General features: G+C 45.8%; 3 protein-coding genes across 3 annotated transcripts; 1 reads left to right on the forward strand and 2 right to left on the reverse strand.

Moving 5' to 3' along the window:
• Nucleotides 1-124: 124 nt before the first annotated feature.
• Nucleotides 125-6435, forward strand: KD926_007464 (uncharacterized protein; the record flags this gene model as incomplete). Its single annotated transcript, XM_053100321.1, has 10 exons — nucleotides 125-176; nucleotides 226-507; nucleotides 555-700; nucleotides 1422-1520; nucleotides 1580-1598; nucleotides 1793-2577; nucleotides 3257-3887; nucleotides 4262-4726; nucleotides 5120-5983; nucleotides 6104-6435. 10 exons carry the CDS (start codon nucleotides 125-127, stop codon nucleotides 6433-6435), a joined length of 3675 nt encoding a protein of 1224 aa, XP_052956028.1.
• A 4922-nt stretch (nucleotides 6436-11357) lies between these two features.
• KD926_007465 (uncharacterized protein) lies at nucleotides 11358-12430 on the reverse strand (the record flags this gene model as incomplete). Its single annotated transcript, XM_053100322.1, has 5 exons — nucleotides 11358-11588; nucleotides 11700-11833; nucleotides 11892-11978; nucleotides 12225-12297; nucleotides 12344-12430. 5 exons carry the CDS (start codon nucleotides 12428-12430, stop codon nucleotides 11358-11360), a joined length of 612 nt encoding a protein of 203 aa, XP_052956029.1.
• Nucleotides 12431-16459: 4029 nt separating this feature from the next.
• On the reverse strand, nucleotides 16460-18097 carry KD926_007466 (ankyrin repeat domain-containing protein; the record flags this gene model as incomplete). Its single annotated transcript, XM_053100323.1, has 1 exon — nucleotides 16460-18097. One exon carries the CDS (start codon nucleotides 18095-18097, stop codon nucleotides 16460-16462), a length of 1638 nt encoding a protein of 545 aa, XP_052956030.1.
• Between the last annotated feature and the right edge of the window lie 7293 nt (nucleotides 18098-25390).

A 25390-nucleotide genomic window follows, 5' to 3' on the forward strand; every position in this document is an offset into this window, starting at 1 on the left:
TATGCTATTCGTTAGAAGACTGTGAATCAAGGATATTAGCGTGAAAGTATAGGGCCCCAAAACTGCAAGACAGACGGTGTTAAACTATAAAACGCATTCAAAACCCCTTTCTTATCTTTCATCAATGGCGTCTCTTTCGACTGCAATTATGTCTGATCCCCGTGAGAGCAATATGGGTAAGCTATGTGTGTGTGGCCGGAGGAATAACTGCTGATCAGTGAATAGTGACCGGCGACAGCAAAGACTATGAGTTGGATTTTTGTGAAAGAACCCAGGCATCAGGAGGAAAAGAAGGCGGGCCATCATCAAATTCCGGTGGCCATTTGTTTGAAGCTAGCGACCTCGCAAATAGTCTCCAGACAAAATTGCAGATTGGAAAGCAAACCGCTTATGAGGACTGGAGGTCAGGGGAAGGCCAGGATTTCTCAAACGAAAGCTTTTGTGTGGATAAGTATGATATCCAGCCGGAAGATAAAAGCCCTCTCGCCTACTATAAGCGGACTCTAGGTATGTATTTGGAAGTAGATACCTAAGGAAATTTCTAACAAGCTCAGAGGAACTACCCGAAAGGCGCTCTACGGACTCAGAAGCCACTACTATAGTGGATGAAGAGAGGAAACCAACGGGCAATGTGTATTTGGCCGAAGCGCCAAAAACACCCACAACTGGAGCAAAGCCAGCCCGCTCACATCTCATCAAAGTACTAGCATCATGGGATGCTCCGCGAGTTGCTAAATCAGAGGCCGTATCCTCTAAACGCGAAAAATGGTGGAAACTAGTGTCTAAACTGAGGGGACATCAATGAAGCATTCATTAGATTAAGTTGAAATGTCAATTGACAGCTAGTTATCATTATAAGTTCATATTATGTAAGATGCATGTAATGGAGACGACGTTGTTAGTAGAGCAATAAGAGCTTGCTTCCGAATTTTCCTCGGTGTTAATGAGCATCTCATTATAGTGTCGACTGACTATCAATTGTTCGAGCAGCGCAGAATGGAACAAGTGTGAACATTGATGTCGTTTTCGCGTGGCCTTTTGTGGGAGGCTCCCAAACAGTCACTACGAACATACTCGCAGCTGATGTACAGTGAGGACCGAAACCGCATTCCGTGTCAAGTACATACAGATGTCGATACGCCCTTGTATTATTTGCTGGCTGAGGCTTGGCGCGCATGGGAACAACTAAACAGCACGGCATGATTGGATGGTTGTGAATCTTATTTTGAGTGAAATATCCATGACATTTCTACCTAAATTGAAACTATATCCTACCTCGCGGGCTCCATTGGGTTTCGTTGTTCAACGTTATTGCATTTAACCACAGAGTTTACACTGCCCAGAAATCGGGCAGCTCCGAGGAAATGTGCTCCAATGTACATGTGTGCTTCTCCTTATAACACCTTCACTAACTTTATAAGGAGCCGTATGTGAAGCTACAAGATAACATATTCCCATCATATGGCGGCTTGACGGGACACTCATTGCTCGAAAACGATGCCGAACTTACCACTTTTTATGTGAGGCTGCCTTTTAAACGGGCCTCCCTTTATAGAGCGAGTCATTCTTCTTTCCCCAGTATATCAAAGCTCTGGAAGGTGTGTAAAGCAAACCTTACTCGATATGCTGATAGGGAGGAAATTTAGCTAATTGTGAGGGCCTAGTTGACCCGATGGTATTGTTTGTTTTGTTTGTACTGTTTACCTTGTTTGCCAACACCCTCTTACTCAGTCCGCCTACTTTTCCTTTCCCTACGCTTGAAATTTTGATCTTTTAGCACCAAATGAATCAGTTTTGATCATCTTGATTGGCTTTCACATAATTCGACTAGAGGAGAACAAACGACTCGAAACCTTGGCTGGCGAGCAGGAGCTTGCTTCTCAAGAATGGGAAGCGGAAGCTGCCTCGCTCAAAGAAAAAACGATCCAGAAAGAAGAGGAGTTGCAGGAGAGAGATACCGAGATTAATCCCCTAGCGACTAGAGTGATGGAGTTGCGTGCCCGCGTCAAAACTCCAGCTGAGGAATCCACCCCAGCGAGATCGATTAAGTTCCCTGACCCCCCCTGGTTGTCGGATGGAAAGGAACCACGCTTCGATGATTGGATTATCTTGATGAACGCGAAGCTGAAAGCCAACCAGGATCACTACAGCACACCCGATCTCCATATGACATATGTCCAGAGTGGCACTGAAGGAAAGGCCCTGCAACATCTAGTGTCTAGACAGCAGGCTAAGAGTGAGGGATATAATGACGAAAGTGAGATGCTGGAGCATCTAAAGAGCATCTACCATGACCCCAATCGAACCATCATCGCAAAGAACAAGTTCAGGAACTTGCAGATAAAGAAAGACGACAAGTTTCACATGTTTTTGTCGGAGTTTCTCTATATTGCCTCTGAAGCCGGAATACACGATGAAGACATGAAGGAGGAACTCTACCAGAGGCTCCCACGTAAGTTGCAGGAGATGACTGTTGCTAAAAGCACAAAGGATACCTACTCTTTCGGCAAATTTTCCGAATATTGCTCGACGATGGCGAACAGCCTAGAGATTATGAACTACAAAGCGGCTGGGACCGTTTCAAACTAGGAGCCCCTTACCCACCCGCAGCGGCGAAAGAGATCCCAAGATTGACTAAGGCTCAGACTCCGAATCCCGATGACAGGACCCTGGACTCCGCCGTACCATGGATCCCGACACTCGAGCAAAACTGAGGAGCGAAGGAAAACGCTTCAGTTGCTTTAAGCACAGACATCGATCGGCTGAATGCCGTAAGAGAGCCTCGACTCACTTGAAGACCCTGGAACCGCAAAAGGAAGTGCAGGAGTTAGAAACCCTGAACAACCAGGGAAAAGAAAATGCCTAGAGGAAGTCTCCATTCTAAGCGAAGTTTGTATCGAAAAACAGACCGAGTTTGACCTTCAGACGCTACTTGAAAAATCAACTGATGGATTTACGTTATTAACTATTTGTTTTCCTAGAAAGCCTCACCTTTCCTTCTCTTCCTCACGTTTGGTATTTCGAATAGAACGCCGCTTAAGAAAGATCATCTATCTTTCCTGCGTAGGTTCATCACAGCAAGCTCCAGCCCAGCAGTCCTACTAACCCGCTACGTACGAACCTCTCGACCAGCCTTCCGATTTCTATGACAGCTATGCTCAGAATGACGATTACGCACCTCATTATGACGCTATGGCGGTCGACCTCGGTGACAACGTAAACTACGGAAACCAACCGGAGTTTTTTTGGCAACCAGGATTACGCACCGGACTGTAATCCTGACGACGATTCCCATGATCTGTATGGCGCCTACATGACGGAAGTAGTTGATCCTATAGGCCAGCTTGACGAGCCGTTTACCTGCCCCGAGCCGTTCATCGTGACGAGTTGCTACCACTGTCATCGAGCTTTCCCCTCTAACAACGAGCTCCATAATCACCTCGGTAAGTGTATGGATCGGTTTCTCGACGCCTACGCTGCGGACGCTGGTATTCCCAACAAAGTCCAGGTTTACGAGTCCGACGTTAAGCCCGATGTCGATTCCGATCGCCATGTCGCGAATATTCGTTCTTGGAGATGTACTACTGCTCGCGTCACGCTCGGTCAGCTTTCTGCTGAGCTGGATCTCAAGGAGATCTGCCTAGACACAGGCTGTTCGTCAACGATCATAGACGAGGTCTTTGCCAAGGCGATCCTGAACATGGCAATCCGTGATGTTAAGCCCCCGATTACTGTGCGAGGCATTGGCAAGGCGTCGTACAAGTCGACTAAAGCCGCTGTTTTTGACCTCTACTTCCCGAACTCCTACGGAGGCAAAATAAGCAGTTTCGCCAAGATGACGATCGTCGCCTACCTCGTTCCTGAGCTCCGTCTGAATACGTTGATCGGTACTGACAAACTGGTCCCGAATGGGGTCAGTTTCGATTTCGCCAGTCGCGTTGCCACTATCCAGCCATGTTGAAACTTCACTTTCCCAATCATTGTGGACGCCAAGCGCGAACGGGTCCCGGAAGCACCGGTTTATTCAACTAGGCGCGTGGTAGTGCCAGCTCGATCAGCGGACAAGATTCCCGTACGGACCAAGAAGGCTTTACTGCCCGATAAAGACTACTTCTTCGAGCCGGCTGGGGCCATCGTCCCAGTCTACGTGTGCTCTCATTTGGTTGACAAGGACCTTTCATTCGTTGAGGTCAGGAATGATTCTACAGATTCAGCGGTCATTTTCAGCGCCATGCGAGAATCGGTACGGTTTCCGATGTAGACTTCGCTACGGCATACCATATCTCGTCGGCTTCAGTTCCCGAGGACCGTGAGTCCAATTGGTCTGATATAGAGGATTTCGAGCACGTTGAAAACGCCGATATCGACGGCCATGTCGAGGTCGAGAACCTTGGTCAATCACTTCCCGGTCGCCGTTATCGCCATCTAGCCGCAAAAGCGCTCAGGAAAGCAGCTAAAACTACCTCTAGTTTCGCCTACTGCCGAGCTGTCGAAAAGGCCTTGGCCCGCGCTTACTTGCTCGGTGACGAGTCCGACGTCTATACCAAAGCAGCTTCCGACCAGACAGTCTTGCCTAACGGCGTGACCATTTATGGCATCGATCCTGACGTGATCGATCGTTTTCGCCAGGTCGTCGAGCGATATGATGTCTGGGCCAGCCCTGAAGAAGCTTCGGGAACCGTTAACATCCCTGAAGATCAGTGGATTCAAGTTCCGATAAAAGAAGGTTAGCAGAAACGCTTGCCAAAGACGAAGGTGTATTATCCAGGATCCCAAGACCGTGAGGTAGTCGATGCAACTTTCGACCCCCTTGTTCGCCAAGGCAAGCTTGTCCAAACGGTTTCCCATATCCCTACAGGGTGTCCAGTTTTCGTTGTCTAGAAGCTCGTTTGGAACGACAAGCTTCATTGTTTCAATAGAAAGGGACGAGCAGTTGTCCATCTCCGTGTCGTGAATAAAGAGACCGAGCCCGATCTATACCCAGTTCCCTCGCAAGACAAAATAATTGCGTTAGTCCGCGGCTGCCGGTATATCTCGGTCGTCGACGCAAGCCGATTCTTTTACCAGTGGCCGGTTAGACGTGATCATTGTGGCAGGTTAGCCGTTGTTTCCCATCAAGGCCAAGAGATCTTTCAGGTCGCGATAATGGGTTTCGTCAACTCCGTGCCATACGTTCAACGAATTATGGACAACAGCCTTGAAGACCTCTCTTTCTGCCGTGCCTACATCGATGATATCGTCAACGCCAGCAAGACCTTGGACGAATATATCGAGCACTTTTCCAGCCTCTTTGAAAGGCTCGAGTCGATGAACGTCAAGTTAGAGCCAAAGAATGCTTTTCTCGGGTTCCCATCAGTAACCTTGCTTGGCCAGCGAGTCGATTCACTAGGTCTTTCTACTCCGGACGAGAAAATGGCCGCTATTCGCGAATTGTCCTTTCCGAGTACCTTGACCGACCCTGAACACTACCTCGGCCTTACGGGCTACTTCCGGCATTACATTGCGAAATACGCCTCAATCATGGAACCACTGCAAGCTCGGAAAACGGCAATGCTCAAAGGCAACCCCAAGTCGGGCCAGGAAAGTAAGAACTGGTCCCGCAAGGCCCTGGATAACCCTACCGATCCCGAACGAGACGCATTCGATAAGTTCCAAGCTCGGTTTGTCGACCCCCTATTCTTATGTCATTTCGATCCCGAGCGTCAGTTGTACGTAGATCTGGACGCATTCCGAGAAGGTTACGGTATCGTAGCTTACTATGCCAAAGTCGGTTACGAGTATACCGATTTGTCGAAGCCGCCGTTGAGACGCGTAGTTGAGCCGATCCTTTCCCTAAGCTGCACTCTTACCGCGGCGGAGCGAAACTACTCGCCAGCGGAGTTAGAAATTTTTTGCCTAGTTTGGACTCTTAGGAAAATACGTCATTTGAACGAGTCAAGCAAGTTGATCCCTGTTGTATATACGGATCATTCCTTAGCGGTCGGTATATCAAGCTAGGCCAGCATGCACACGGTCTCGTCGGAAAGGGCAAACCTGCGCCTTGTCAGAGCGTCGTTATATATTCAGCAGTTTCGGCTATCGATCTATCACTTACCCGGGAAAGATAACGTAGTTGCCGATACTCTTTCTCGGTTACCCGTTAAACGATCCGTGGAGAACGGATCCCGACAGGATCTTGATACGATCGACATCAGTACCGCTGATGTTACGGGCTTTCGAGCTGTTTCTGAGGACCGTCCCGAGAGCTTTCTGAGCGTCCTTAACGAACTTATGCTCGCTACGACCTTTTTGTCTCTACCTTCGAGCTTTCCGAGGACCTTAAACGGAGGATTCGAGCCGCCTACCCTGACTACCCAAGGGCGATCGGTAACTAACCGATCAGCGCCCGAAACCTCCCGTACGTTATGCAAGACGGAGCTTTTCCCGCTGGATTGATCTCCGACGACGACCAGCTGTGGTAGATCGATATACTCGCCCACATTGCACGCAAATAATTTGTCAATCTTCTCAAGTAAAGTCGGATCGGCGAGTGCCATGCTGGTTTTCTCATACGTATCCCGCTTGACTGTAATTTTAGCCGTGCAAAGCTCAACAAAGCGGTCATCCGCGATGATATTAGTAAATATGTTTCTTGGGCCCAGCGATTCACAATCCAAAAAAAATGTTCACTCCCACTTCTCCTTTGCATTCCATCCTTTCTCCTCGCTACTCCCTAGAAGATTGCATATCCCTTTAACAGGAGTAACCTCCGCTTGGTGCGCGCTAGAACTTAATAGCGATTTCGGACCCCTTCATTCATGTCGGCCTGCACAGTATGATTGTGTAATCAAACAGGCTTCCAAGTTATTTTATTCCAATCGCATTCCAAATTCAAGTTTCTGCTTACTTGCCTTGCTTACAAGGCTTGCAGAATCTCGGCGGAATTCTGACAAATCGAGTTGACCAAAATGTACGTTGCCGCGGCAAGCGTAAAATCTTTTTGTCATGGACCGGTACAGATGGAACAACCCCTAATGACAGAGGGATCAACGATAATCCGTGATTATCCTATCTTTAGACTAGCGTGCCGTGGCGCTAATTTAAGCAAAGCAAAAGAGTTCTCGTTTGTCAAACCAATTCAGCCGCCGATGAGGCGCAGATTTGAACAATCTCAATTCACTTTGAATGTGATACAGAGTTCTGATAAAGCTATTCTGCGTGTTGCCTAAGGCAAAGGGCCCAACAAGAGTCTCTGTAGCCTACTCAACCTACTGCAATATAAACCGGACAATCGATGAGTCTAACTGTCCACTGCCACGGACCTGATTAAGACTCAGCATTTTTGAGACCTAGGAAACAAACCGTTTTTCCTATGGAAGTTCCGCGCCTAGGCGTAAATAATATGCAACTTCTGGGCCATCGACGGTTCCAGCCAATGATCCGTTCGGACTCATCCCTCTAAGATAGCCGTATGTGTATCTGGATGCGACCTGACAGCTATTAAATAGAACTCGGGCGGGTTCTATGAGATTCCCACACTTCGTGAAGATAGGGTCGGCATTCTATGGGTCTGTTAGCTTATGTTTATAATGCTGAAAGAAATGCTTTCAACTTACGTAATTACAGAAAAATATTGACGAGTCGTTGAGATAAGATACGCGCGCGCAATTTCCTGCCTCAGCCACACAGTATGTCTCTTTCTCATCTCGCAAATGGTCAATATTGATGGCAGTGGGCTTAATGTAGGCGACGCCGCGTGTGAATTCACAGATCGGGTTTTCTGACTATATTGGAGAGAATCAATCATTTTCGCCCTATGACAGACCCATTTTTGGAGCTCACAGTGCGTTTATTCAGGGAAATTCTTCCCTCTAATGCAGGAGCGGGAAAGCTTGGCGAATCCAAGACCTATAATATGATTTTTTAGCCTTACAAACTACTATCGAATTTGTTATCATACCATGCTGGCTCTGAAGACATCAGGTCGAGCCGAGACATTGCACATCTGTCGTGAGTCAGTGGAAGAATCAGATATATGGGTATCAAATGGCCTAACTAAAGCAGCAAAAATAGTAATGATCATCATAACAGAATCCCTCTTCAACATCCTGACCGCTGGCTCTGACCGCTTGCTCTAGTCGCTCCCGTCTTATCGCTCAGTCTTATTGATTGCGTACCTCGGCACGGCGTGCAAGAGATAAGGATTGATTCTGTGCCAGGTGCATAAGTGAACATGAATGAATTAATGGCAATTGCGACTCTTAAATAACAGATGATAAGGTATGTGACAGCAGTTGCATTTATGTGATGCAAAGATGGATTTTGCCGGGTGTCTTATATATTGCCGAGTCTATATCTAATGACCAACATACAGAAGAGCTCGAGGGAACAAGTAATCGAGACAAGCTTTATGTGAGGCAACTCGAGCTATTTGACTACTTTGAGTACCTTCTTTTTTGCCTACTACGTGTAAAACCTGGTCATTCACCGGTCACTAGCAATTCTATGAAGCTTCGAATATGCACAAGTATTTGCAGCAAAACAAAGCTGGCGGAGTCTCTCTTAGGACCCAATTTTATTCCGATGAACATTCGTGGGCAATTGTAATATTGGTTCAGCAGTGCCTAGCAACAGCACGCTGAAGGCAAATGCCTCGCTATAATTCCCAGGTTTGTCTTAACGAGCAATTTAAGATTTGTATGTGCTGGGGTCTATTTGTATGCCCTTTATTTTTCCAGCTGAGGGGCATGTTTTTTACGTGAACTCTAGAATAGCCCCTTGCAAACTAAAACCGATTAGTCTTCTTATTGCGCTAGGTGTTTGAAGATTGTTCAAACCATTCTATGGTTTTCTTTTGGTGAAATCACCATAAAAAGCGTCACTAGGGCACTTTCAAATTCGATATCGAGCATATTCTGAATATAGGAACATTATAAGCAAGTCAATAATATCTCTTGGAAGCTAGAAGATTGGATTGCTTGTAGAAACACCTCGGTCCAAAGTTTGGCGTCCAATGATTTATCTCTGTATCATCACATTCCTAGCTGCGGCTGCTGCAAGTGCACAGCTGCAGTCCAGAGGGTCCATACTGGGGGCCTGCGCTTTCCTCACAAGCCTTAGTGGCACAGACGTATACGTACGATCAGTACGTGACGGAAAAGGGGAGTATGTTTCGGTGACAGAGGAATGTGAAGTTCAGCTTAACGCTGCATTCCAGTCCTGTGCGTCATTCTTCTTCCGCCCTGGTAGTACTCAATGGACGCGCTGACTGTAAACCAGGCCAACAAGACTCAACGTTTGTGTGCGGGGAAATCTCTGTCCTTATTTCACCAGCGTCATCCCGTTCGAACCTACCAGTAGCAACAACAGAGCAATCAGGATCAAGCATATATAGCGCTTCGGTAAAGGCGGCTGATACTTCTACAGCTCAGCTGACAGAGGCGACACAGACCTCCATGGTCACATCTACCATAAGCAAGACAACCTCTTGTCTACTAGGTCATAGACATTCATCACGCTATGATGCATTTACTACACAGACGCCGGGGCAAACAACAACGGCGTCAGCCAAAGACACTATTTCTGCGGCTAGTTTGTTGCATGGCACTACTCTTAGTGCCCTGCGGGCATCGATGTCACCGTTACCACCCGCGTCAACTTGTCTAGTTAAGTAAGTTACAGTTTATATGTGGATGCATCAGACCTGACTTATTTTTATCAAATTAGAAACGGGGAACTTACTGCTAATACCTGTTACTGCATGGATGGAAGAACCGTCGAGTACACATCAAGCAATTGTGTCATAGTATCTTGAGAGGATGATCGGACGACTATAAGTATCTTTGATCTTAACAAGCTATATACTTGATAAAATGTTTTGCTTACCTGTGCGTCTTATTGATTCTCATTTACTTCTATACAATTTGCGCCAAAACCCCTACACTCGTTCATCTTCCTCCTTAGCCGCATATAAAAACGTACTAACATACGACTATTTCGGCCAACGCTAGTTGGTGCTGTCTGTATTGTAAGGTATGGTAGTCCGCCATGAGCTCTAGCTTGCACTAAGAAACCACTGCTGGATGCTTGGCTCAATCAAATAGACAACCAAGCACCGGTTTGTAGGGGGCTCTCGGGAAGTAAGAAACATTTTTAACTTACGTAATTAGGTACAAAGAAATGACTACGAATGTAGAAGTCAGCTGATCCCACAGATCGTGTACCTTGTAAATAGATCGCCTGCAAGGCCACATTTCATAGTGTCGGTTGACTTGGTCATTGCCCTAAGCAGATATCCTATTGATTCAACGGAATGTAGGTATATGCTCGGTGGGTAAAAGTGAAGTTCCATTCTAAACTACTAGCTTCGTCGAAGATATAATAGCTGCCATGCCAAGGAGTCATATGACTTAGGCATGTCAGCTGAATAATGGTTCCAACACATAGTTAGAGAATCCAAGCAATTCAGACGGTTGCTACGGCCACATACAGCGCTGGCCTCTGTGATATTTCCATTCCGAGAAAGAGTTATAGCCCAGATAGCTGCTGATATTACTCTATATGGTCATTTCGAAATGCTACTTTAACAATTTGAGAACATTGATGGTAGTTTTTGGCAAGACCGATTTTTCGAAGATTTTGTGGTTGATAGGACACTGAAATTGTCTGATATCCGTCTTCATTAACCATGAGCGGATCTTTGACAACTGATCAATGTCATATGATCCTATTGTTCCTCTAGGCCCACCACAGCTTAACTTTAGATTAGTGGAACATAATAATTATAATCTACTTTGCGTTAGACTCGTCGAATCCATAAGCTGGCTTATAAATGTATATAAGGCCTGATGTATTTACACAGTAACTACCACTATTTTGTAACTACCACTATTTTCGTAGTTGTTGACCTGGTGGGCTGCGCCGTTGTCACTGAGAAGTAGACAGATTTGTGTTCAATCCTTTCGAAGAACGGACCAGAATGAATTCCTGGATTGAGGGCAAAATGAGACGGTGGATAACATCGACAAGCATCAGCAGAATGGCATGCGAGGAACCAGGCAGGGCTAGCATTTTGTACTGAATAGAGCACATTGTTCTGGTCTTCGTTTTCAAATTGACTAATTGGAGAACATGGATCTTCAATCGTGGTGTTGAAAAGAAAAAGAGATCCGTTTGGTGACTTAAAAAGAACGAGATCACCGACAGAAACATCCAGATACTTGCGGTCAAATACGATAACATCACCTGAGGTGAGCTTCACGGTATGCGTCGATGCAGCAGACGAAACGGAAGGCGAGTTCTTGGGGGTTACAGATGTTTTCCCTGCTTCTGTGGGTGAAGTTAATTGGATAAGCTCTGTTCCTTCGTTGGCCGATTGGTCATGCGTACTGCCTAGGGTTGAGATGGGAGACAAGGTACTTGTTGAGGAAAATGATGGTGTCCTGGAACACTGTATCGAACGTGATACTGAAGTCGGACTTGTTATACCCGACAGGCTCAAACGGTGCCCGATCATAGACCCACCTGCCGTTGATACCTGGCGAGTTGGGCAAATGGAATGTGTAGAGGTCAGAGTCAAGCTCGAGAGGGCCATTGCTTTGGAACTTGACCTTTTTGTTGACAGCTCAAGAGGCGTTATATCAATGTCAAAACATGCAGTATAGATATACAAGAGCGAATTAGTGCCACGGTACAGACTCGCGTCCCCAGCAGGTACATACTTGGAATCCAGTTTCGAACGGCTCAGTTGTATTCCACAGCCAATAGATTGTGTAGATGCTCGAGGTGTTCAAATCTTTCGGGATCCGGAACGGAGTCGGGCAACCGGAATGGACAAGCGAGGGGTACGAGTGCACTGCAAGAACTGACAGTCCATTAGTCTTGAATGATGTTCATATGCACTTTCTACTGACCTTGTCCCGTTCCGTCTTCGGGAAAGTTGATGATATCTAAAAGCCTTTTGTAGTCATTGCGGTTATCTGTGCTACTTCCATACCAGCCTATTATCCCCCGGTCCATATGGTCCCTGGTTGACAGTGTATCTGGCACATAGTGCGGGCATATCGTCGAACCCGGTGTGGCTTTTAATCGGGGCCACGATGTCTGTTGGAATGGTGATCTTTGAGGGGTGCTGCAGAAAAAAGATAACTGATCTGCATCAATGAAGGAGTAGGGCTCGGTATGAACCCATTCGGAGTCTACACTGTGAGCGGAAGAGATCCTTTTTCTGCTTGAAAAGCACTTACTGAAATTTCGCGGAAAGCCCAAGGGCCCCGAAAATGTCCCGGTGTCGTCATTGATGACCTGAAGTCCTCTTATCTGCCTAATTCAGTCAATGGACTCACGAAAACCACAATCAACCTACCTGCAGTGCGAAATTGGGAACAGAGTGGACGAGAAGAAGGATGGTGACGCACGATGAGAGGCGCCTTCGACAGTTAAAGTAATCCATTTTGCTACCTTGGGTTGATCCTATTGGGAAATAAAGGGCCTTAAGGGGACAACGGGGAACAGATCCTATTGGGAAATAAAGGGCCTTAAGGGGACAACGGGGAACAGTACTTTCCCCGGTATACATGCCACTTTAAGGATTTCCCCTCAATAACGGGGAGAGACGTGATTTATAACGTGATCCAAAGCCTTGCACAGTTTGGCGTTCGTTTTCTACGTCTTTGTTTCTAGGTTTTTTTTTTTTTTTAAAAAAAAAAAAAATTGTTCATCATTTAACCGCCCTCCAGTGTCGACCTTTTACGCCAAGCAGAAATTGAACGGCTCTTGATTACTATCAATTCATGATACTCAGATCAATTAATAATTGACAGAAGCTGCAGTTAGAACTGAGCAGTGTTGTTGGCAAATCCATCGGAATTATGCAAGAGAACTGTCAAACCCTAGGATCCGTCTAAGCTGCGCTGGTCTGCTACCGTAGATAAGTCCGAGCACTGGGTGATCAACTGGTTGATCCTGAGTCCTAGATGGGTGATACTTATCCTGAGAGCCCGTGGCTCTACCAACTGGAACGGGTGGGAAGTGTATCGGTGATCCTCCTGAGGATCCTGATTGCAGCAAAGATAGAAGTAAGGCCAGGTTGGTACGTATACCTTCCTGTGATAGTGATGGGCGAATCTAATAGCAGTAGCAAGTTACTATCAAAGATGTAGTTGTTATTGAACACGAAGAACTAAACAAGAACTATCTAACAGGTGGGTGAACGAGCGTCCTTATATAGTCCTCCTTGAGTATACCATCCCGTATACCTTATAGGTCTGCGGCATACCATCTGGTCTACAACATACCCGATGGTATATCGTATACCATATGGTGCCAGCATACCATATCACGTGATCCATGTTTCCTCCGTAGCGTCATCAGCCTCGGGCCGTTGTTGTCCTATCGTTTCTGCCTCGCGGCTCTTAGTGTTGCAAGGGTCCGTAACAAGAACGAGGATTATTTTCACGGTTATGAGCATTCAGGGTTTGGATGCTTAGAAATTTCCTGCAGACGAGTGAGGACCAATCAACGCGATTTCTAGTCAGCTTTAGTGTGGATCTGTTCAAAGTTGGTTGATGTCACGGGCTTGGCAATGGGTAGGTGCGCTTCTACCCGCCAAGACCGTTTAGTAGATCTGGAGGACAGTTACCAACTGAGCTACTAAAAAGACCAGAATATCAAGTCTTCGACTTGGTACGCGCATCGCTCTATATAGTGGTTCTTGGTCAGTTCGTCACACATCCCCCCACCCTTCGCATGTCCGAAAGTTGATTAAGTGCGAGAAGTTTTCGTCTTTGGTTATGGCTCTTTTTCTAGTCTGATCAGAGGGCAATGGCCAAACAAAACTATGGGAATGGAAATCGGACGGCAGCTGGAGTCTGCAGGGTCGTTGGGTTTGCTACATTTTAGCACAGTATGTTTACTGATACGGTAAATCTTTTTTTTAGGTTGTATGTAGAAACTGTACTCCGTAGGGCTCCTCCGCATATTCGGTGTATCGGGTTAATAAGTTGAACACAACTTCGGCCCACAGCCCAGCTTGTATACGAGAATTGTTACCCCAGAACACCTTGGGTGATACTCAATCTAGCGTGCCATGAGTTTTATTTTGGCTGGACTAGCAGCACGCGCCTGTCCTTACATGCGTTACAGTGGTCGGGGCTTGATAAGGTGGCACAAAGATAAGATAGAACAACGATTTATCTTCACGTGAACATGTGCTAAACGAATCTTTCGGATATAAACAAACCTACTGGGGTAAACATATTTTAAACAAGGCTATTCAGGTGAACAGGCGTTAAACAAAGTATTGCGTTTAGACGCCGATGCTCTTCGCAGAATGTGAAGGACTAGTACTGGTATGGAACCTCGACATCAATCCGGTATAGGTCCGGCCTTATGCCTTCTTAGATAATTTCCATCGTATGGAGGCCGGTGATGAGATGAGGGAGCACCGTGGCTGATTCGGCATCACGGAGAGTCCTCCTTGGGTATCCCAACAGAACCAAACCTTCACTGACCAGGTCGCAATCAATCCACTAAGGAAAGGTCAGAGCGTTGTACCGTTTATACAGTAGAATAATTACCGACCATTTCTAGTTCTCTGGCTGTAACCAGCGGAACCTGGAGCCTAGTCCGCCATTTGAGTGCCTTAAGAAGCTTTGATGCAAAAAACATAATGTGGCTGAGGGAGGGACGTGTCCCATCCTTTCCTACTGTCGACGACAAATACCACAGAATAAACATTTTGAAATCAACAAGCGAGGGCGTAGGAAAGTCATGTTGGATATGAAATCCATCGCTCTTTCGGCCGGTCTCGACAAGATATCTAGCCCAGGTAACGTCAGTTCTGTACTCGATTTACGTACGTTAAAGTAACTCACTCTGTATATGTCCATAGAACGCTACGGTAACGATGCTCTCGTCGATTTCTCCTCTCTCTAGTGACGCGGCGAGTGGGCAGTGCAGAGCTGGCAGGATTAGTCGGCGAATACATCTCCGATAGAAACTTGGATGAAGGGCGTGTAAGGATGGACAGTTATTTAATAACGAAGAGGACCTGAAAGTTGACTTGATCTTCATTAGCATGCCGTGAGGTAGGATGCATTCCGCTATTTAAGGAGTTGGCTGACGATAAACTAATGCGCGATTTCTTTGGCTGGAAGTATCTATGTGAATCTGTGACATGCTATTTGCAGACACTACCTGAAGCTGTACCGTTGGTTGCAAAAATAGTGTCACCCCCCAATCTTCCTTGTTGGTCGTTAAGGATTGAATCTAAGCCAAGTATGGCTAGCGGCAACCTTGGCACTCTGAATACATGCAGATAATTGGCCAACTATTAAACATTCTAACTGTTTATGGTCTAGACCAGTGGTGTAATCAACAAAAGAGTTGTTTGGGGGTGACATTGCTTTCGCAAACAAGTGTATGAGTACACGCAGTCTCTCCCGTATGTTGGGTCTACCTCAATTGTTTCTATGTTAGGCTCAGAGCCTTATTGCTCTGCCTGAAGGAGAACTCTAATCTGCCTTGGTGAGCCTCTACCAGTTCCAAGCGTACTGCAATAGTTCTTAAGTGCCCGAACCTGTGACGGTCCCGTGGTCTACTGTAGTGTCATGGTTTTGGCACTACAGTGATCTGCGAAATGAGCCTGCCCCCCAAGAACTACTTCCAGCCTTAAATTTCCACGCCAAGATACACTAATCCTTTTATAGATAGTGTCGAGAAAATGACCGTAATCATGTATTGTTATAACGGTATATAGTATACAGTATGTACACATGTAGCGTAAATAAGATACTGTCAAACAAAATCGGTATTTCTCATACACACCAAGGTAGCGGTCATTAAACGAATGAGGGTCTGATTTCTTCAACTATCGGTAATCTTTGGCTACATAAGTATTTCCATCTGTATCCCCCGAACACGCAATACTCCATATAGTTGAAACATGATCGTCAGGAGCATGGCTGATCATGCGGATCTTCCTATCTCCGGTATCCGGTCATTTTGGTTGACAGATACAAAGGATTCAAGAACCTTCTATGTAAATCAGTCAAGCACGTGATGGAGCTGGATTCATTTGGCAATCTGTCAACATCTCCAGCTTTGTCTGGAACTTCCAACCCAGATTTCTAAAGCCTCTGATAAACCGAGAAAACAAAACTTTCGAACTCATCATAACAAACAGTGCTGTGACGTAGACTAATGTGGTCGCTCATCATCTTATTTGCCCTGTCAGCTGCAGCTTCCTCAACTGAGCGTTCTTTGTTGCATATTGGCCTGTGATTCTGACACGAACATGGCACTAGCATTGAATTAATTAGTGCTGTCCTTCTTGGGGCAATGACCTACAGCTCATCCGACTGATGCCATCAAAGGAGCATTCATTATGTGTGCAAATCGTGGAAAAAATTCTTCATGAAAAGGAATTGCCGTCTGTTTCGCAAACTGTATCTGAGAAGGCCCGAGGCCTTGAAAGCCAAGGTTAAGATGTAACTGCATTCGCCTCACTGTATCCACTAACGAACAGTCGATAAATATCTTTGTCCTCTCGTCCTTCAGCATATGAAATTGGGGTCCGACCTTGATCGTCTTGGGACTTGCAGTTAACTTTTTCTGTGTCTAAAAGAAGACGGACAGACTGTATATTCCCTGATTCCGAGGCATATGACAGTGGGCTTCGGCCATCCGAATCTCGCGAATCACAGTCAACTCGACCAGTCTCTATCAGAAGTTTGATAGACTCATGGTCACCTTCTTCCGCTGCATATGAAAGCGGAGTCCGACCGTCAAAGTCCCGTTCATCTAGACTAACTTGTCCGCTTTCTATCAGAGGTTGGACAAAGTCTGCGCCTAGTCGTTGTGCAATCATGAAGGGTGTTATGCCATTGTCATCAACTTCGTCAAGATCAATCTGTTGGCATTCAACCAGGATGTTCAAAAGGTGAACATAACTTGCTCTGAGATCCTTTACGGAGTCCCGGAAGAAGGGACAAGAAATTGTCTCAGGTGATTCTCCATGTAACAGAGTAAGCGAGCAAGTGCACATAAATCGGAAAAATGCCCCTTGAGCATCATTGTTCTTCGGATCAAGATAAACCATGTTTGAGTTTAAGAGCAGCTCTGCCGTAGCAGTATTGCCTGCTTCCACAGAATAGAAAAACGGGGTACATCCCTCATCACATTCCTGCTCAATTCCCACAACACCAGTATCCAGAAGGAATTTCGCAACAGCTGGTTTTGAGAAGCTAGCAGCATAGGAAAGTGGTGTCCGACCATATTGATCCCTAGAATTGGGATTGACTTTTCTAGTACCTAGAAGAACTTCAAGAATTGATGTATCAAGGGAAATTTCTTGGCTATTGGCATCTCTCTTTCCATCGTGCATATTTGTGAACTGCCCGGACAAACTGAGGTGGTTTGAGTGCTGAACTGACCATGAAAGTGGTGTTCGCCCACCATGGCAATGTGAATCAACATTGGCTTTTCCAGAATTGACCAGGAGATTCACAATTGCCAGGCTGCCAAACTGAACCGCATATGACAAGGGTGTCCGACCTTCATACTCAGGGAGGTCGATGTCCAATTTGCCTGAATTGACGAGAAGCTGCGCAATTTTCAAGTAGTCTCCTCTGATTGCACGGGCCAGAGGGGACAAGCTATCACAATCAAACGGACAGTGATCAGTCCATTTGGGCAAAGTCCCGAGATAAGACTGGTGCCGTTCAGAAACAGAGGCAGAATGATGATAGATACGCTCTAGAGCTGTCCAATTCGCAGGCAAAGCTTCATCTTCTGTATCATAGTTGGCGGCGAAATTTGCAGACTCAACTTCCAGGAGTCTTTCCACGGTTTTTTCCTGGCCATACTCTGCAGCCAGCGCAAGTGCCTCGCCTAGGGTTTTGGCACCCGTGTTGAGAGCATTTTCCAGCGTTTGGCTTTGGTTATTCAGAATAGCCCAGATAAGTGGCCAGGCATCACGACGTAGCATGCCTTGTTGGTACAGGCTGCAGTTCAAGGTCATGAACAGATGACGGTTGGTCCGAAGAAGAGAATTCAGGTCGTTTCCTTCCAAGTTACCTGCAACGAGGAACAGGATTTCGTTGGGTACAATGGAGATCATTGTGCTGGAGAACTGTGGCAGAATCCACAGAGAATCTGCAAAGTCTGATTCGGCATTTATACTAAAGAAACAGGGGCTTGTGCATGGGCCTATATTCCTTTGAGCTGCCACCGAAATGAGCAGTTCTGGTGCTGGTTCTGTAACAGCGCTGGACTGCGGAGAGGGGGACCTAAGATTCTGCCACCGCCTTGATAGCGAGACCCAATTTTCCTGGGATTCGTTCAGCAAGCTCCTGGGGTAGTTTAGAAGCGCGTGGATGTACTGAAAATGTCAAACAGAATCGGTATTTCTCATACACACCAAGGTAGCGGTCATAAAACGAATGAATGAGGGTCTGCCCTCTTGAACTATCTGTAATATCTGGCTACTTAAATATTTCCATCTCAATCTTCTGAACACGCAATGCTTCATATAGTTGAAACGTGATCGTCAGGATCAATGGATGGATGGATGAATGTATTCATTCGCCGTCCCAGCCTATCATAGTCGATGGCTATGCGGGAACCGCCCCACCACTATCAAGCGGCTTGGGCAGTTAACGATGGATAACTATTTACATCTGTAGTTTTGGGTGTACTTGAAAACCTGGCTCCACACGAACCCGTAGGTCAGGGGTCGCCCCATGCTTTCTGCGGTACCTATATACCCCAAGGGTTTGATATCCATCACTAGCCTAGATCTAGCAACTTCAGACCTCGCCCCATGTGACTGCGTATGTGTGCTGTATGTTTGGGTCTTGACGTCTTGTAATCGGTCTTGCCCTCTGTCATAGAGGCCAGATACGGTCCCTAGACAAGAGAATGTATGAGACAGAGAAATGATGTGTACGATGTTCGTTCTCATCGTGAGTGCGTCTCTTGTTAGACATTAGGAAAGCCCCCTGTCGACTGATTCGCCCCTCTATTAGGTGCTATTGTCTGTTGTCTTCATCGGTAGGAGTAAAAACCTCAATAGGGGAAAAGCTCGCTGTGATGATATGGGGATATGAGGGGCGTCTAGGCTCAGGCGGCCGGGTGACTGGCGATCATATTGAGAGCGAAGGGGGAAGAGAATCTGTGGTAATTGCGGTCGCATATCGATAGCGGAGACCTAACGCACAAGTCTAGCTATCCTTCGATTTGGGGCCGCATGGGTGAAATTTGGATGGGGGGGAGGACGGAGACGGAGCGATCTATGATGTTTGCTGTCGTACGTCGATAGCTGCGGAGGCCCAACGCGCAAGCCTAGCTATCCTTCGATTCGAAGCGGTATAGAGAGGGAGGAGCCAGACGGAGAAATAATCTGTGATATTGGTGGTCGTACATCGATAGCTGCGGGGACCCTGGGCAGCGAAGGTCCAGCTATCCGTCTGTTCGAGGCACGCGGAGGGCGGAGGAGACAAGGAAAGGAGGCGATCTGTAGTGTAGGCGGTCGTACTTCGATGGCTGCGGAGATCCCAGACAGCAGAGGTCTAGCCATCCTTCGGTTCGAGGCCACACGGCGGACAGGAACGCCGAAACAGGAGGCGATCAAGGGTATTGGCGGTCGTGTATAATAGCTGCGGAGACCTGAGAGCCACGGTCTAGCTATTATTTTGTTCCAGAGGCGTTTGAGAGGACAGGAGGAGGAAGGAATCTATTCATATTGGTGGTCGTACGTCGGTAGCTGAGGAGACTGGAAGCAACAAGAGAGTCTAGCTACCCTTGCGTTCGAAACCACACAGAGGACAGGCGAGACATGGAACGACGGTGGTCGGTAGTGCTGGCGGTCGCATGTTGATAGCTGAGAAGACTGAAGCAACGAAAGTCTAGCTAACCTTATGGTCGAGGCTGCACTGAAGAGCAGGGGGAGAGAAGGAGTCGGTTGGGCATGGGAGAATCTGGAGTATTTGCGGCCGAATGTCGGTGACGATGTCGATGAGTCAAATAAAACGATACTGGTAATTTACAGAGACTCTTTGTTATGGTATTATTAATTTCACTACATGTACAGTTTTTGTTACGTGCCAAGCATTCATTAACCATATGCGTATTAGCCTCTCTCGGCGTATATTTAAAAAGCGGGAAAGTGCAGTCTGGGGGGGCAGGGTCGTTTCGCAGATCACTGTATGTAAAGAAGGTGCGAAAATGGAAATTAAAGAAAGACTTTGCAATTACACATAACTTACTAAGTTGTACTAACTAACTAATAACAATGCATTAAAGTCATAATATGCCTTGCAGTCTTTGCGCTTTAGTTACAGTTCCTGGTAAACCTGCCCTGATTATCGAAGTTTTTTCGATTTTTCATGATTGTTTATAGAAGTGAGCTTCTTTTCCTTGCCAGACTAGTTCGTTCACTTTATTGGCTTTACACCAAAAGCCCCAGCTGTATTCAAAATGGCAACTGCGCCTTGAGACTTTCCAATTGTATTGGGGAACTTTGGTGAGCAGGATAGATCCGTATGACTCCGCCTTAATGGAACACCATGTGTAGAAAGCAAATGATAGAGGCCACAGCTACCATGAAGGAGGTTCCAACCTTCTCTGCTTTGGATGCGAGTGCCGTCGTATTGAAGTTTGCTAAGCTTGACACTTTGGGTGTGGTTTGTGGCCACTTGAAATGGCTGGTTGAAATTTGGTGCACGTCATGCACGCCATTTCCCTGTCGACTTGTGCTGAGCGTAGTGGGCCTTGGGGTTTTGTGGTATGTCGTGATATGGCAGCAACTCGGTGCAGACTTTACCCAGGCCGAAGACGTAGGCAGATGTGCAGACACACGGTAGCTTCCAGCATTTATAAAAGAAGTCTTTGAACTACTGCCTCCGGGTTCTGATCTGTTTCTTGGGGTACCTGGAAATATAACCCTTTGATACTCATTACTCGAAACAACTGATGTTGGCGTGTTTACTGAAGTCATTTGTGAATGTACAGTTTCAGGCATCTGGCTATGGGCGCTCAGTATAGAATTGGATAATGCATTATCCTGAGTCGTATGATGGGCGATACCATTCAAGTCAAAATCTCCGTGAAAATCGACAGTGAGACATTGCCCTAGGCAAACTAACATAGAAATAAGCAGGGTCCCCAGCATCTTGGAGATTATCATGGCGATATTATTAAACAGCTGTCGAGGGTTTGCTGGTCTTATATCTCGAAATTCATGTCGAATGGTTTAAGGATCTTTCACAATGATTATATTAAGATTGTGTAGATTCAAGTAGTCGACCAACCACGAGCTACAACCAAATTATGCTTCTTTGTAACCTTTATGGGTCCCCAGTAAAGTTAGAGATGGCCGATTATTTCCATCCGCTGTAGGGCCCATTTCAACAGGGTGAGGAGCGAAGCGTGCTAAATGACTGCGTGAGACATATCTAAATACTACTCCCTCAGCAAATAAAAGTGATGAAACTGTGTATGTAAAGGCAAAACCAGGTCCCAGCTACATAATTTCATCGAAGCCCGCAGCTAAGATTGAAATCACAATACTCTCATAACGAATATGGATATTTCCACCTTAAATAGAACCGTCAACGATGCAGCTGGAAAGGCTCAGAAGAATGAAGGTCTCTCTGTCCAATCTTTTGTGGTCTCTTTAGCTGTATATGGTGGCATATTCATACCAGCCACGTACTTGTTTACTTTTTTAAAAGACAGTAAAATTGATTTCTTGTATGTGTTCCGTTACTCCTTTCATCACCAACTGCTAACAAGTTATTTTAAAGCCAACCACGATGCCAAATAGACACCGATGTCCTGCCGTTACCTAGAGGCAGGGCTGTATGGATCAAACATGTGTGGAAGCTTCTTAGAGATGATACAGAACTTGTCAACAGATTTGGATTTGATTGCTATTTTTTCTTGCGGCTTCTCCAATTGGCTATCAAAATCTTCGCGCCTATGGCCGTCTTGATTCTACCTTTACTGCTCGCTGTAAACTGCCTAGCCAACAGCGCACAGGTTGGAGGCCTTGACAGATTCAGCATATCGAATATTCAAAAAGATCAATGCGGACGATGGTGGATTACAGCCTTCGCTTCATCACTTGTGAATATCCATCTATGGCGTCTTCTCCTTCTTGAATTCAAGAGGCTCGTGGAAATAAGACAAGCCTATCTCCATAAATACTCCCAAACTCTAGGCACGACCACAATTTTGGTCACCGAAATTCCGCCGTATATGTGGAACAGAGAGAAGTTGGAGAGCGTATATTCGGCTATGAACGGAGGACCAGTAGATATAACCCTTCCCAAAATTGATATTTGCAAGGCTATGGAAATCGACATGGCAACTCGCTATCAAGATCTTGCCAATATGAAACAAACCTCTCCTTGGGCGAGCATTCTCAGATTTGATATACGGGGTTTTATCTCACGGATCATAGGAGAAGCCATACTCCAATGGCAAATTCGCCGTATACAAAATGATATTGATAGAACAAAAAGCGTTGCACTACTCCATTTCTCAGATCCCTTTACGGCTCATCTTGTGCTACAAGCAAGAGCATCGTCAACTCCCATGAAGTTAGAAGCTCATAATGTTGACAGCAACATCGTGGCATCTGACTCCATTATCTACCAGAGCAGGGCTCTCAGGACATTATGGGGCGCTGTTATCACCATAACCCTGAATTTTTTAGCCATACTTTGGGCGGTACCTATATCCTTTACTGGTCTTCTCTCGCAGTTGGTGTATCTAGAAAGCATCAGCCCAAAACTGAGTGGCCTCTCGGACTACCAGTTGGGCGCAATTCAAGGACTGGCCCCCCAAGTGGCAGTGTCGATACTTATGTACTGTTTTCCTATTGTTCTTCGGTTTCTGACTCAATTTTACCTTGCTTTTGAGCGGCTGTCTATTGAGGTCCTCTTGCAAAGGCTCTACTTTATTTTCCTTTTCACTCAGCTCTTCATAGTAGTATCAATATCTTCCAGTGTGACGACGATGATCCCCGAAATTGTCAACGATGTTCAATCAGTACCGTCAGTGTTGGCTAAAAACTTGCCAAAAGCAAGTAATTATTTTTACTCCTATTTTTTACTGCAAACCATCACACAAACTATCATGGTTTTATTTCAACTACCTGACAGCCTATGGGCTTGTGTGCGACAACGTTGGAAAAAGCGGAACTTGCGAACAGTGCAATGGAGTCTGCTTTACCCTGTTTTCACGAACCTTATCTGTATATGTATGGAATTGACCCATTATCGCAGGAAATTTCTGACAAATCACTTAGGTACTGTCTTTTCTGTCATTTCCCCGCTGATATTGCTCCTTGGCTCGGTGATGTTTGGAGTATTTCTTATAATTCATTCTTACCAGGCCGTCTATGTTCTTGAAACAGAGCTAGATACCGCTGGCATGCTGTATTGGGAAGCTCTAAACCATCTGTTTGTTGGCATTTACACAATGGACCTATTTCTGATTGGATTGTTCATTTTGCGAAATGCTTTTGGGCCGGCCGCTGTTGCTACTGTTTTGCTTGCGGCATCTGCGCTGATACAGAATCATGTACAGACAAACCTACGTCCCCTCGTGAAGTTCATGTCTGCGAGCATATGTGGATAAGGAAGTTTGAGGTTACTTGTACCTATCACGGCACTATGTTTCTGAATAATGCTCGGTATTGTGTGGTAGGGCTTGGTCCGTAGAGTTTCATCATATTATTGGATTGAAAATGAAACGCTAACAAAACTTTCCAGTGCATGGGTATCAGTACTATGACCATTATATAGCCAGCTAGTTTGATTGAGTCCGTAGATATGTCATGGATATGTGTGAATCAAAAAGCTTAGTTGACGATATGTTTGACGGACTAGAAATGAGGGCACAAAAAAGTACAAAAATAACATGTCAGAAAGCGTACCAGACAATAATGTTCTCACAGTTGGTTAGATAATAAGTAATGATAATGTTGATTAAGCATTGTTTCTACACCTGGTTGCCAAAATGGTGCGAGTGCACACGCATGTCTTTAGACTTCAAGACTAGTCTGAAACTGTACCTGTCTTTTTTCCGTAGAATTACGGGTAAGGGTTGAAACAGCGTATTACTAAGTATAATACATGTAACGTATTTCCCCACCGAGTCGGCCACACCACCGAGTCGGCCACCGCCTACCAACTTCTAATTACTAGGGCCTTTATCAACCAAGCAATTGCATTTCTATCTAAAAATTAATTAGAAACTCGATTAGGACATTGCAATCGCCTATGTCCTAGATTATGGCAATCACTGCAGCGCGGTGGCGCTCGTACGCGCGGTCCAACTGCAGAAAGTGCAGGATTGTGGCCGCGGGAGATGACTAAACCGCTTATATCATCGCCTTGCTTGACCGGACCGATCATGCAACCGATCAATATAAAATCGTATGATTTATGACGATATAGATCATGCAATTCCGCTCATTTTATGACGATCCTGAAGCCCCTGAAATTGCATAAATATCGGCTTCTTTATCGTGTAATTAGAAAGAATCAAGACCTTCATTCAGTTGAAAACGATCCTATTCCTTAGTTGAATAATCGCTTCACGGTAGACCCACATATTTCTGCCACAAGGATCTATAGGAAGCGTATTTTGAGCTTCATTAACCTCATTCTCGCGCTGGAATTGCTCTAGGCCTTCCTGAATAGGTGGCCCCTCTGCAATAGCTAGCTGCCTAGTAGAGCGCTTGCGCTTTTGACCTTTCCATTCATTATCAGCGCGGTATTTGCGCAGTTCTTCACGCGTTAAAGCAAGCTCATTTAAAGTCAATTCATGACCTTTAATAATCTTGTCTAATCGTGATTCTAGCAATGGTAAAGGACTGTAAGCGCGTTCCCTAAGCAGTCTTTCTGTAGCAGATGCCTGCTTTTCTAACTGCCTAGTAGTATAGGGCGTTTTCGGCGCTGAATTGGTTGATCGACTGCCTGGTGGTGTAGGGGTCTTTAGTTGGATGTCCAACTGACTGAGTACCCTATCTGGATTGAATGGAACTAGGCCCGCGCTTGCAAAACTATTTCTGATAGTTTCTGATTGAAAAGCGCTTTCGCGGGCAGCTGGAAAGGCCTTTAAAAAAAGTCTAATTTGTCGATATGATTGACTCCTAGACGCGCTTTCTGCTCTATCAACTTTCCGTACGCCTTTTTTAAAGGTGAAAAGCAGCCGACATCCAGAGGTTGAAGCTTGTGGGAAGAATGAGCAGGCATGCAGATAGGAATCACGTTATTTCGCTGCAGAGCTGATCAAATTGAGGTATAAGATGGCTACCATGGCCGTCCAGAATCAGAAGACGATATTTCCCAGTCGTATGACTAGAAGTAATAGGAATGAAGATATTTTTAAGCCAGCGAAG

This window comes from Aspergillus affinis (assembly GCF_023601865.1).
Source record: "Aspergillus affinis strain CMG 70 chromosome Unknown NODE_43_length_248942_cov_90_146332, whole genome shotgun sequence".
NCBI classification, from domain to species: domain Eukaryota; kingdom Fungi; phylum Ascomycota; class Eurotiomycetes; order Eurotiales; family Aspergillaceae; genus Aspergillus; species Aspergillus affinis.